Here is a 13,913-nt window from a genome sequence, read left to right as displayed (position 1 = left end):
ACACATGGACACAGGGAAGGGAACATCACATACTGGGGGCTGTCAGGGGGTGAGGGACTAGGGGAGGGATAGCATTAGGAGAAATACCTAATGTAGATGATGGGTTGATGGGTGCAGAAAACCACCATGACACGTGTATACCTATATAACAAACCTGCATGTTCTGCAGGTATCCCAAAAGTAAAATAATAATAATAAAAGAAGTGAGGGCGACATCTTTGTTATATTCTTGATATTAGGGGAAAAAATTCCATCTTCTACCATTAAGTCTGATGTCATCTGTAGGTTTTTTGACGGTGCTGTCTATCAGATTGAGGAAGGATACGTCTATTCTTGGTTTACTGAGCTTTTTTTCTTTTAATCATGAATGAATACTAACTTTTTTGAAGTGCCTTCTCTGCATGTATTGAAATGAAGTAGTTTTTCATTTTTAATCTGTTAATTTGGCAAACCACATTGATTTTGGAAAAATAAACTAATCATATTCTGGGACTAACTCCATTTGGTCATGTAATATTTGTATGTATATATTACTGGATTCAACATGTTAATATTTTAAGGATTTTTGCATCTGTGTCCTTAAAGGATATTGGTCTGTAGTTTTGGGTTTTTGTAATGCCTTTGGCTGGTTTTGGTATAAAAATAATGCTAGCCTCATAAAATCACTTGGGAAGTGCATCCTTTTTACTTTTCTGGAAGAGTTTGTGTACGGCTCATTTGTTTCTTCCTCAGTTATTGGTAAAATTTATCAGTGAAACTACCTGCACCTGGAATATCCTTTTTGAAAAGGTTTTTAAACCACCAACTCATTATCTTTCATATATATAGGGTTATAAGGGCTATTTTTTTCTTTGTGGGTAAGCTTTGGTAGGTGCTTTCAAGGAATTTGCCCATTTTATTTAAGTTGTTAAATTTATTGGCATAAGGTTGTAATAATAATACCTTTTTAACTTTTTATTTTCTGTGTGATCTATAGTGATGTCCCCTAATTCTTGATATTGGTAATCTATGTCTTCTTTAGGTCTTGTTTAAAATCTGGCAAAAGGTTTATAAATTTTATTCGTCTTTTCAAAGAATAACTTTTGCATTTGTTAATTTTCTCTATTGTCTGTTTTATATTTCATTGATTTATGTTGTCTCTACTTATTTTACTCCTCTTTTGTTTTTCAAGCTTTGTAAGGTCAAACCTGAAGTCACTGAATTTATATTTTTTTCTAACATAAGCACTGAAGTTTTACATTTCCATATAAATACTAGTTTCATTAAATCCCATAAATTTTGATATATTAATTCAGTTCAAAATACTTACTAATTTCTCTTGTGATTTCTTCTGTGATCCATGAGTTATTCAGATGTATACAGTTTAATTTCTAAATATGTTGGGATTTCCTAGAAATCTTTTGGTGACTAATTAGTCATTGCATTTCATTTTGGTGAAAGAACATACTTTGTATGATTTCATGTATCTTAAATTTATTAAAACTTGTTTTATGGTCCAACATGTGGTCTATATTGGTGAATGTTCTGTAAGCTCTTGAAAAGAATAGATTTTCTGCCATTGCTGTTGGCATCTTCAACAAATGTCAAGTAGGTAACACGGCTGATAATATTGTTCAAGCCTTCTATATCCTGGGTGTACACTTCACAAATCATTTATTAAAAGAATTGCAGTCTCCAACTATAATTGTGAATTTGTTTATTTTCATTTCCATTCTATTTATTCATGTATTTGAAATTTGTTTTCTTGTTCACACACTTTTAGAATTGTTATGTCTTTCTGGTGAACCGTCTGCTTTATAATTATGAAATATGTCTCTTTATCCCTGGAAATATTACTTGCTTTAAATTTTACTTTGTCTTATGTTGCTGTATTAATCTGTTTTCACACTGCTATAAAGAACTGCTCAAAACTGGTTATTTATAAAGGAAAGAGGTTTAATTCACTCACAGTTCAGCATGGCCAGGGAGGCCTCAGGAAACTTACAACTATGGCGGAAAGCAAAGGAGAAGCAAGGCACCTTCTTCACAAAGCAGCGGAAGGAGAATGAGCATAGGAGGAACTACCAAACACTTATAAAACCATCGGATCTAATGAGAACCCACTCACTATCATGAGAACAGCATGGAGGAAACTGCCCCCATGATCCTATTACCTCCAGCTGGTCTCTTCCTTGACATATGGGGATTATGGGGATTATAGGGTATTATAATTCAAGATGAGATTTGGGTGGGGACACAAAGCCTTAAGCATATCAGTTACCAAAGCCACTCTTTCTTTTGATTATTGTTTGCATAGCACATGTTTTTCCATAAACTTAATTTACTTATAACTTATCTGTGCATATGCACATACACACATACACAGAGAGAGAGAGAGAGACAAAGACAGAGAGAGAGAGAGAGAGAGAAGAGGAGAGATGAGAGAGGTTTGTTTGTTTGTTTTTCTTTTTAGAGATAGGGTCTCACTATGTTGCCCAGGCTGGTCTTGAACTACTGGGCTCAAAAGATCCTCCCACCTCAGCCTTTCGAAATATTGGGATTACAGATGTGAATCACCATGCCTGGTTATGTGCCTTTATGTTTAAAGTGAGTTTATTGTATGCCACATTTAATTGAGTATTGCTTCTTTATCCAGTGTATCTCTGCTTTTTAATTGGAGCATTTAGGTCATTTACATTTAAAATGATTATCTGTAAGGCTGGGTTTAAATCTACCTGGTTGATTTTTGTTTCTAATAGTCTCATTTTTCTTTTTGTTACACCTAGCTGGCATCTGCTACAGAACTGATTGCTTGCTTGGGGTGTAGGGAAAAACTCTCACACATGTGGTCACAGAAGTCTTCTGTGTTGACTGTTGTTATTGAGAGACTAGGAAAAAACATAGTTTGAGTTCACATTTTTTCCACTCACAATCTTCCTTGACATCATGATGCAAAATTCAACTGTGAGATAAAGGATGTCCTATGTGCTGTCATACAACTTTGCCAGAAAAATTAGGCCAATAAAACAAACTTTATTCAGCATATTGCTATTCTAGAAATTAGTATACATTTCAATTAGAACCTAAATATAACACTGTTTAGAAAAGAGTTAACATAGAAGGCCTGAAACTGTCATCCTGACTGACTGCTTGCAAGGGTGGCCATTAGCTGGCACCTGTGAACTTGGATTGTAAACAGTATACTACACTGATATAAAACGCTGCCTGATAAGGGTGGCTCATTGTGCTTAAACTGTCTACACAAGCAATGTGGTTTATGCTTCTGGGAGTTTGGGATTTTGGTATGCGATAGGCAAAGGGTACCTACAATAAAATCTTGAGCACTGAATCTCTAATGAGCTTCCCTGGGTGGAACCATAACATATATATTGCTACATTTTCACTGCTGGGGGAAGATTAAGCTCTTCATGAGGAAGAGAGCATAAGAAAACCTTCACATTGATACCTCCAGGTTCTACCTGTGTCTTTTTCTCTTATGATCTGGATGTGTATCCTTACTACACTGCTGTAATAAACCTCAGCCATGAGTACAACACACTAAGTTCTGCAAGTCCTAACAAGTCTCCCATGTGTGGGTCTTCATGAGGAAGAGAGCATAAGAAAACCTTCAAACTGATACCTCACAGGTTCTACCTGTGTCTTTTTCTCTTATGATCTGGATGTATATCCTTATTACACTGCTGTAATAAATCTCAGCCTTGAGTACAACATACTAAGTTCTGTAAGTCCTTCTAACAAGTGTCCAAAGGTAGAGGTGAAGCTGGTGACCTCCAACACAAACACAAATAAGAAAATTAATTTCCTTTTTCTTTTATGTGGCATTCTTCAGGCTAATGTCGAAAAACCTGATTTTCCCACTATGAAATTTTGATCGTTAAGTGGTTTCACTTTATTTATTTATTTACTTATTCATTTATTTATTTATTTATTTTTCTGAGATGGAGTCTGGCTCTGTCGCCCAGGCTGGAGTGCAGTGGCACAATCTTGGCTCACTGCAAGCTCCACCTCCCAGGTTCAGCCATTCGCCTGCCTCAGTCTCCCAAGTAGCTGAGACTACAGGCACATGCCACCACACCAGGCTAATTTTTTTTTTTGTATTTTTAGTAGAGATGGGGGTTCACCGTGTTAGCCAGGATGATCCCAATCTCCTGACCTCGTGATCCGCCCACCTCAGCCTCCCAAAGTGCTGGGATTACAGGCATGAGCCACCGCACCTGGCCAAGTGGTTTAAGTGGCCTTTTCCCTCTACAAAAAACCAGCAGGTTAATCACTTTAATAATTCTGTTTGCTTTCTTCCATATTGTGACCATATGATCTTGATAATTTGTCTGTTCTTTTTAAATTTAAATACTGTAAAGGCCAAAGGGCTTCTAACATGGTTTGGCTTTGATTCCCCACTCAAATTTCATGTTGAATTGTAATCCCCAGAGTTGGAGGTGGGGATTGGTGGGAGGTGACTGGATCATGAGGGTGGTTTCTAATGGTTTAGCCCCATCCCCCTAGAGCAGTCTCTTGATAGAGTTCTCACAAGATCTGGTTGTATAAAAGTGTGTAGCATCATTCCCTTCCCTCTCTGTCTCCTGCTCTGCCATGTGAGTAAGGGCCTACTACCCTTCACCTTCCACCATGATTTTAAGTTTCCTGAGGTCTCCTCAGCCATGCTTCCCGTATAGCTTGCAGAACTGTGAGTCAATCTAAACTTTTTTCTTCATAAAGTACCCAGCTTCAGGTAGTTTTCTATAGCAATGCAAGAACAAACTAATATAGTTTCTTTTAGCCAAAAGAAATCACATCAGACATTAGCCCACTCACTCTGGTATATTCTTAATCATTGATTCACATCTCTTAGCAAATCATAAATTCAGTAATAACATCCTCCACATGGCTAGGTGTAGGATGAAAACAGCAAGAATATCCTTTCACAAAATTAAATTAAAAAGTTGCCAGGCTTGTAAAATATATGGAGACGGATAAATAGATATCAATGAGGGATCCAAGGAATTTTTTATATTGTTCTTGATGGTTTCCTTAAGTATTTTTTCAAACCAATAATTATTACTGAGGAGGTTCCAAGATGGCCAAATAGGAACAGCTCCAGTCTATAGCTCCCAGTGTGAGCGATGCAGAAGACGGGTGATTTCTGCATTTCCAACTGAGGCACCGGGTTCATCTTACTGGGGCTTGTTGGACAGTGGGTGAAGCCCACGGAGCATGAGCCAAATCAGGGCTGGGCATTGCCTCACCCAGGAAGCACAAGGGGTTGGGGATTCCCTTTCCCAGCCAAGGGAAGCCATGACAGACAGTACCTGGAAACTCAGGATACTCCCACCCTAATACTGCGCTTTTTCAATGGTCTTAGCAAATGGTATACCAGAAGATTATATGATTATATAATCACATATGATTACATGAGCACCTGGCTCGAAGGGTCCCATGCCCATGGAGCCTCACTCACTGCTAGTACAGCAGTCTGAGATCGAACTGCAAGGCAGCAGCGAGGCTGGGGGAGGGGTGCCCGCCATTGCTGAGACTTGAGAAGGTAAACAAAGTGGCTGGGAAGCTCGAACTGGGTGGAGCCCACCGCAGCTAAAGGAGGGCTGCCTGCCTCTGTAGACTCCACCTCTGGGGGCAAGGCATAGCTGAACAAATGGTAGCAGAAACTTCTGCAGACTTAAATGTCCCTATCTGACAGCTTGAAGAGAGTAGTGGTTCTCCCAGCATGGACTCTGAGATCTGAGAATGGACAGACTGCCTCCTCAAGTGGGTCCCTGCCCCCAAGTAGCCTAACTTGGAGGCACCTCCCAATAGAGGCTGACTGACATCTCATATGGCCAGGTGACCCGCTGAGACGAAGTTTCCAGAGGAAGGATCAGGCAGCAACATTTGCTGTTCTGCAATATTTGCTGTTCTGCAGCCTCTGCTGGTGATACCCAGGCAAACAGGGTATGGAGTGAACCTCCAGCAAACTCGAACAGACCTGCAGCTGAGGGTCCTGACTGTTAGAAGGAAAACTAACAAACAGAAAGGACAGCCACATCAAAACCCCATCTGTACGTCACCATCAACAAAGACCAAAGGCAGATAAAACCACAAAGAGGGGAGAAATCAGAGTAGAAAAGCTGAAAATTCTAAAAATCAGAGCGCCTCTTCTCCTCCAAAGAAACCGAGCTCATCGCCAGCAATGGAACAAAGCTGGACAGAGAATGACTTTGACGAGTAGAGAGAAGACGGCTTCAGATGATTGGTAATAACAAAATTCTCCGAGCTACAGGATGTTCGAACCCATAGCAAAGAAGCTAAAAACCTTGAAAAAAGATTAGACAAATGGCTAACTAGAATAAACAGCATAGAGAAGACCTTAAATGACCTGATGGAGCTGAAAACCATGGCATGAGAAGTACATGACATATGCACAAGCTTCAGTAGTCGATTCGATCAAGTGGAAGAAAGGGTATCAGTGATTGAAGATCAAATGAATGAAATGAAGCGAGAAGAGAAGTTTAGAGAAAAAAGAGTAAAAAGAAACAAACAAAGCTTCCAAGAAATATGGGACTATGTGAAAAGACCAAATCTACATCTGATCGGTGTACCTGAAAGTGACAGGGAGAATGAAACCAAGTTGGAAAACACTCTTCAGGATATTATCCAGGAGAACTTCCCCAACCTAGCAAGGCAGGCCAACATTCAAATTCAGGAAATACAGAGAACGCCATAAAGATACTCCTTGAGAAGAGCAACTCCAAGACACATAATTGTCAGATTCACCAAAGTTGAAATGAAGGAAAAAACGTTAAGGGCAGCCAGAGAGAAAGGTCGGGTTACTCACAAAGGGAAGCCCATCAGACTAACAGCGGATCTCTCAGCAGAAATGCTACAAGCCAGAAGAGAGTGGGGGCCAATATTCAACATTCTTAAAGAAAAGAATCTTCAACACAGAATTTCATATCCAGCCAAACTAAGATTCATAAATGAAGGAGAAATAAAATCCTTGACAAGCAAATGCTGAGAGATTTTGTCACCACCAGGACTGCCTTACAAGAGCTCCTGAAGGAATCACTAAACATGGAAAGGAACAACTGGTACCAGCCACTGCAAAAACATGTCAAATTGTAAAGACCATCGATGCTAGGAAGAAACTGCACCAATTAACCAGCAAAATAATCAGCTAACATCATAATGACAGGATCAAATTCACACATAACAATATTGACCTTAAATGAAAATGGGCTAAATGCTCCAGTTAAAAGACACAGACTGGCAAATTGGAAAAAGAGTCAAGACCCAACAGTGTGCTATATTCAGGAGACCACATAGGCTCAAAACAAAGGGATGGAGGAAGATCTACCATACAAATGGAAAAAAAAAAAAAAAAAGCAGGGGTTGCAATCCTAGTCTCTGATAAAACAGACTTTAAACCAACAAAGATCAAAAGAGACAAAGAAGGCCATTACATAATGGTAAAGTGATCAATTCAACAAGAAGAGCTAACTATCCTAAATATATATGCACCCAATACAGGAGCACCAAGATTCATAAAGCAAGTCCTTAGAGACCTACAAAGAGACTTAGACTTCTGCATAATAATAATGGGAGAATTTAACACCCCACTGTCAACATTAGAAAGATCAACGAGACAGAAAGTTAACAAGGATATCCAGGAATTGAACTCAGCTCTGCACCAAGTGGACCTAACAGACATCTACAGAACTCTCCACCCCAAATCAACAGAATAAACATTCTTCTCAGCACCACATCACACTTACTTCAAAATTGACCACATAGTTGGAAGTAAAGCACTCCTCACCAAATGTAAAAGAACAGAAATTATAACAAACTGTCTCTCAGACCACAGTGCAATCAAACTGGAACTCAGGATTAAGAAACTCACTCAGAACTGCTCAACTACACGGAAACTGAACAACCTGCTCCTGAATGACTACTGGGTACATAACGAATTGAAAGCAGACATAAAGGTATTCTTTGAAACCAGTGAGAACAAAGATACAACATACCAGAATCTCTGGGACACATTTAAAGCAGTGTGTAGAGGGAAATTTATAGCACTAAATGCCCATAAGGAAAGATCTAAAATTGACACCCTAACATCACAATTAAAAGAACCAGAGAAGCAAGAGCAAACACATTCAAAAGCTAGCAAAAGGCAAGACATATCTAAGATCAGAGGAGAACTGAAGGAGAAGGAGACACAAAAAACTATTCAAAAAATCAATGAATCTAGGAGCTGGTTTTTTGAAAACATCAACAAAATTCATAGACTGCTAGCAACACTAATAAATAATAAAAGAGAAAAGAATCAAATAGATGCAATAAAAAAATGATAAAGGGAATATTACCAACAATCCCACAGATACAAACTACCATCAGAGAATACTATAAACACCTCTATGCAAATAAACTAGAAAATCTAGAAGAAATGGATAAATTCCTGGTCACATACACCCTCTGAAGACTAAACAAGGAGGAAGTTGAATCCCTGAATAGACCAATAACAGGCTCTGAAGGCAATAATTAATAGCTCACCAACCAAAAAAAGTCCAGGACCAGACAGATTCACAGGCTAATTCTACCAGAGGTACAAAGAGGACCTGGTATCATTCCTTCTGAAACTATTGTAATCAATGGAAAAAGAGGGAATCCTCCGTAACTCATTTTATGAGGCCAGCATCATCTTGATACCAAAGCCTGGCAGAGACACAACAAAAAAAGAGAAGTTTAGACCAATATCCCTGATGAACATCAATGCAAAATCCTCAGTAAAATACTGGCAAACCGAATCTAGCAGCACATCAAAAAGCTTATCCATCATGATCAAGTTGGCTTCATCCCTGGGATGCAAGGCTGGATCAACTTATGCAAATCAATAAACATAAACCATCATATAAACAGAACCAAAGACAAAAACCACATGATTATCTCAATAGATGCAGAAAAGGCCTGTGACAAAATTCAACAGCATTTCATGCCAAAAACTCTCAATAAACTAGGTACTGATGGGACGTATCTCAAAATACTAAGAGCTATACATGACAAATCCACAGCCAATATCATACCAAATGGGCAAAAATTGGAAGCATTCTCTTTGAAAACTGGCACAAGACAGGGATGTCCTTTCTCACCACTCCTATTCAACATAGTGTTGGAAGTTCTGGTCAGGGCACTCAGGTAGGAGAAAGAAATAAAGTGTATTCAATTAGGAAAAGAGGAAGTCCAATTGTCCCTGTTTGCAGATGACATGATTGTATATTTAGAAAACCTCATCTTCTCAGCCCAAAGTCTCCTTAAGCTGATAAGCAACTTCAGCAAAGTCTCAGGATACAAAATCAATGTGCAAAAATGACAAGCATTCCTATACACCAATAACAGACAGACAGCGAAATCATGAGTGAACTCCCATTCACAATGGCTTCAAAGAGAATAAAATACCTAGGAATCCAACTTACAAGGAATGTGAAGGACCTCTTCAGGAGAACTACAAACCATTGCTCAACGAAATAAAAGAGGACACAAACAAATGGAAGAACATTCCATGTTCGTGGATAGGAAGAATCAAGATTGCGAAAATGGCTATACTGCCGAAGGTAATTTACAGATTCAGTGCCATCCCCATCAAGCTACCAATGACTTTCTTCACAGAATTGGAAAAAAAACTACTTTAAAGTTCACATGGAACCAAAAAAGATCCAACTTTGCCAAGAAAATCCTAAGCCAAAAGAACAAAGTTGGAGGTATCACGCTACCTGACTTCAAACTATATAACAAGGCTACAGTAACCAAAACAGCATGGTACTGCCACCAAAGCAGATATATAGACCAATGGAACAGAACAGAGCCCTCAGAAATAATAGCACACATCCACCCCTATCTGATCTTTGACAAACCTGACAAAAACAAGAAATGGTGAAAGGATTCCCTATTTAATAAATGGTATTGGGAAAACTGGCTAGCCATATGTAGAAAGCTGAAACTGGATCCCTTCCTTACACCTTATACAAAAATTAATTCAAGATGGATTAAAGACTTAAATGTTAGACCTAAAACCATAAAAACCCTAGAAGAAAACCTAGGCAATACTATACATAGGCATAGGCAAGGACTTCATGACTAAATCACCAAAAGCAATGGCAACGAAAGTCAAAATTGACAAATGGGATCTAATTAAACTAAAGAGCTTCTGCACAACAAAAGAAGCTACCATCAGAGTGAACAGGCAGTCTACAGAATAGGAGAAAATTTTTATAATCTACCCATCTGACAAAGGGCTAATATCCAGAATCTACAAAGAACTTAAACAAATTTACAAGAAAAAATCAAACACCCCCATCAAAAAGTGGGCAAAGGCTATGAACAGACACTTCTCAAAAGAAGACATTTATGCAGCCAACAGACACATGAAAAAATGCTCATCATCACTGGCCATCAGAGAAACGCAAATCAAAACCACAATGAGATACCATCTCACACCAGTTAGAATGGCGATCATTGAAAAGTCAGGAAACAACAGGTGCTGGAGAGGATGTGGAGAAATAGGAACACTTTTTTACTGCTGGTGGGACTGTAAACTAGTTCAACCATTGTGGAAGACTGCGATTCCTCAAGGATCTAGAACTAGAAATACCATTTGACCTAGTCATCCCATTACTAGGTATATACCCAAAGGATTATAAATCATGCGGCTATAAAGACACATGCACATGTATGTGTATTGTGGCATTATTCACAATAGTAAAGACTTGGAATCAACCCGAATGTCCATCAATCATAGACTGGATTAAGAAAATGTGGCACATATATACCACGGAATACTATGCAGCCATAAAAAAGGATGAGTTCATGTCCTTTGTTGGGACATGGATGAAGTTGGACACCATCATTCTGAGCAAACTGTCACAAGGACAGAAAACCAAACACCACATGTTCTCACTCATAGGTGGGAACTGAACAATGAGAACACTTGGACACAGGGTGGGGAACATAACACACCAGGGCCTGTCATGGGGTGGGGGTAGAGGGGAGGAATACCATTAGGAGATATACCTAATGTAAATGACAAGTTGATGGGTGCAGCACACCAACATGGCACATATATACTTATGTAACAAACCTGCACATTGTGCACATGTGCACATGTACCCTAGAACTTTTTTATTTTATTAATAAAAAAGTAGATTTTAATTAAAAATTTTATTGTAAAATAAATACTAACAATAAAAAAATTATTGAAGTCTATATTGCCTATCAATAATAATAAGAGTTTTCTCCTATGATCTGTCAAACAAAAAGATGAGTGTAAACATCTGAAGAATCTTAAGGTCGAGATTTGAAATTCAGTGTCATTGAAATAATGACCCTCATAATCTTTTCTTGCGATATTTTTACAATGGCTGCTTGACAAAGAAAAACAAAGGAGAAAAAGACACAACAAACACCCTGAAAACAAACAATTCATGTTTTTACTCCTAACCCACTGAGAAATTTTGAGTTAAAAAATCTAGCTGTCACACATATCATCACTATAATTAGACTCTTCTGTGCACAACAGCAAATTGTCTTAGACAATTAAAAATACAATGTATTAGATTTATGGCCTGTGTTTACTTTTACTCTCTTCTGACTCGCATGAATTTTGTGATGAAGAAATAATGGAAAAATGATTCATTAAGATATATAGATTTTCTAATCCATATGTATTATTGCATCTTCATTTGTAATTTGAAGCAGATTTTTAAAAAATCACTTGTTTTACAGAATCATTTTAGTTCTCAGTTTAAAACATCTTCATTTTCTTCTTTCATTTTCATAAGAAATAGTAGTAAGATCTTAATGTGATGTGCACTGTACCTTTAAATGGTTGTTTGCAACAGCATCATGTAAGGGCAGAGTTCCATCTATATTTGCACAATTAACCTTAGCACCAGCTTTTAATAACTCTACAATTATATCAATAGATCCTTCATTAGATGCCTCATGAAGTGGTGTCCAACCTAAAAAAAGAGAAAGAAAAATAAATCCTGCTTCATGCAAATCAATACTCATGTAATATCTGTATTACTAAGGTTTTGTTGCATAAATGGAATATCCATATTGATTCATATACATATAATAAGTATTGAACAAGAAATAATACTAAAAAGTATGGGCTCAAAATTTATGCTTCATTTTTGAAAACAAATTGATGTCATCACAAACATTTGTTGATATAAGTGCCAAAGCAAAAGACTCACAGAATGCAAAACATAATGAGAGTAAATACTATTCATTTTGATTTGTTTCAATTCAGATATTAAAACGTCTGACTTTCCCATGTGTATCTTTGCATTGTCACATTTCTCTTTAAAATGACACCTGGTTTAATCAACCTTTGAGTTTTTCCCTGTGGAATTCTTCAGATAAGATTCTTTTGTGCTTAAGCAAAACGTTGGGTAAATTTTTCAGAGTTTTAGAATAAAAATAAAGAGAGAAAAAAGGAACAGTACAAAAGGAGGAGAAAAGAGAACGGATAGGAGAATGAGAAAACTCTGCATTCTGACCAAAGTTGCAGGATAAACTTGAGGCTTCCAAGGAAAAGGCCTAACTTCCTTTATTCCCCATTCTGTTTACCCTCTCTGATGCTCCCAAATGGATGTTAAAAACTGTTTCAAAGGAAAAGGGTCTATTAACAATGATAAATCTTAGTATTCAACTAAACACTAATATAATATAAAAAATATTGTTCAAAGTTATCACTTACATATCAGCCAGGAACAAACTGGAGGGAGCAGGAGGTGTTGAAATGTGTATTTCAGTGAGTTCCAATTATTAAGGTAATTAAATTAAAAGGATCCAAACCTGCATTATCGTTTAGATTCACATCTGCTCCAGATTCTATCAGGGCTTTCACTAGGGAGAGATTTCCTTTTCTGGCAGCTAAATGAAGCCGGCTTTCCCCTCTGGCATTCCTCTTGTTGATCCCACCTGTTTTCATTCCTGTAAATTTGCCAAACAAGAGGTTTATTTTCTGCCAAGTGCTGATTGTTATAAAGGATCTTAGAAAATACATAACAACTTCCTCAAAATATCACACTACACAGAAACTTATACCAATTAATGTTATCATTGCTGTTACTGTTTTAATATATAATTTGTGAAGACATAATAGAACATCTAAGCACATTACTTTGTATTCATTCTAGCAGTTGGTTAATCACTCTATCACTTGATCAAAACAAATTAACTTGCTTCAGTTCTATCTACACTCATCTCATTCTCAGTAGTCCTTTAACAATGATTATTTTTAAGATAAACTGAGATATTATAAAAAAATCCTCTTTCTACAGCCATTCTGTATCTCAATGGGTGTATTCCTGATCACATAGGTGCCAAGTACCAAACTATGGACTATAGTTTTCTATTTTTCTTTCACAAAATGTGCTGTACAAGATCATTAACCAAAGATTTTGTTTTTTAAATCTCTTCCTTGCAATACAAGTTATACAGACCTAAGCTGGAACTAAAAGTAATGAACTGATCATGTTTTCCCCCTATTTCCTGCCAAAACCATGCTAAAATGACAGTAAAATAAAATTTAAAGTACCATATTCAAAAAAAAAAGAGGAAACAATAAAGGACAAAGACTTCAACCAATTTGGGGGGATTAGAAAGTCACTGATGGAGAAGAGTGAACTGACTTGGCAGAGTGGGGAATGCTCCAACACAAGGGAATTGTAGAGAGAGAGCCTGAACTCAAGCCTGAACTCAGTCTGAACTCAAGCACTCCACACTTGGGCACATGAGGCACTACAGAAGGCAGGTGTATGGAACAGTGGGGGCAGGGGGTAGGCAGTTGGTTAATATCTTTTATATAAGATCTTTTACATAGAAAGGTTGGGACTCCAAGTTTCCTTCCCCAACCCTCA

The 13,913-nt window shown here is 37.6% G+C and overlaps 1 protein-coding gene across 4 annotated transcripts in view; it reads right to left on the bottom strand.

Moving 5' to 3' along the window:
- The window catches only part of ANKRD31 (ankyrin repeat domain 31), a 161,886-nt gene that overhangs the window by 53,789 nt on the left and 94,184 nt on the right, over positions 1–13,913 (bottom strand). For all 4 annotated transcript variants that reach the window (XM_050794453.1, XM_050794455.1, XM_050794456.1 and 1 more), the window contains 2 exons: positions 12,847–12,984; positions 11,860–12,002 (listed from right to left, as the gene is read on the bottom strand). In XM_050794453.1, the coding sequence (XP_050650410.1) occupies positions 11,860–12,002; positions 12,847–12,984 (281 nt within the window). The remainder of the gene's footprint in view (positions 1–11,859; positions 12,003–12,846; positions 12,985–13,913) is intronic.

This window comes from Macaca thibetana, chromosome 6, assembly GCF_024542745.1.
Source record: "Macaca thibetana thibetana isolate TM-01 chromosome 6, ASM2454274v1, whole genome shotgun sequence".
Lineage (NCBI taxonomy): Eukaryota > Metazoa > Chordata > Mammalia > Primates > Cercopithecidae > Macaca > Macaca thibetana.
Note: the sequence above shows the minus strand (reverse complement) of the source record. Positions and strands in the feature narration are given on the sequence as shown.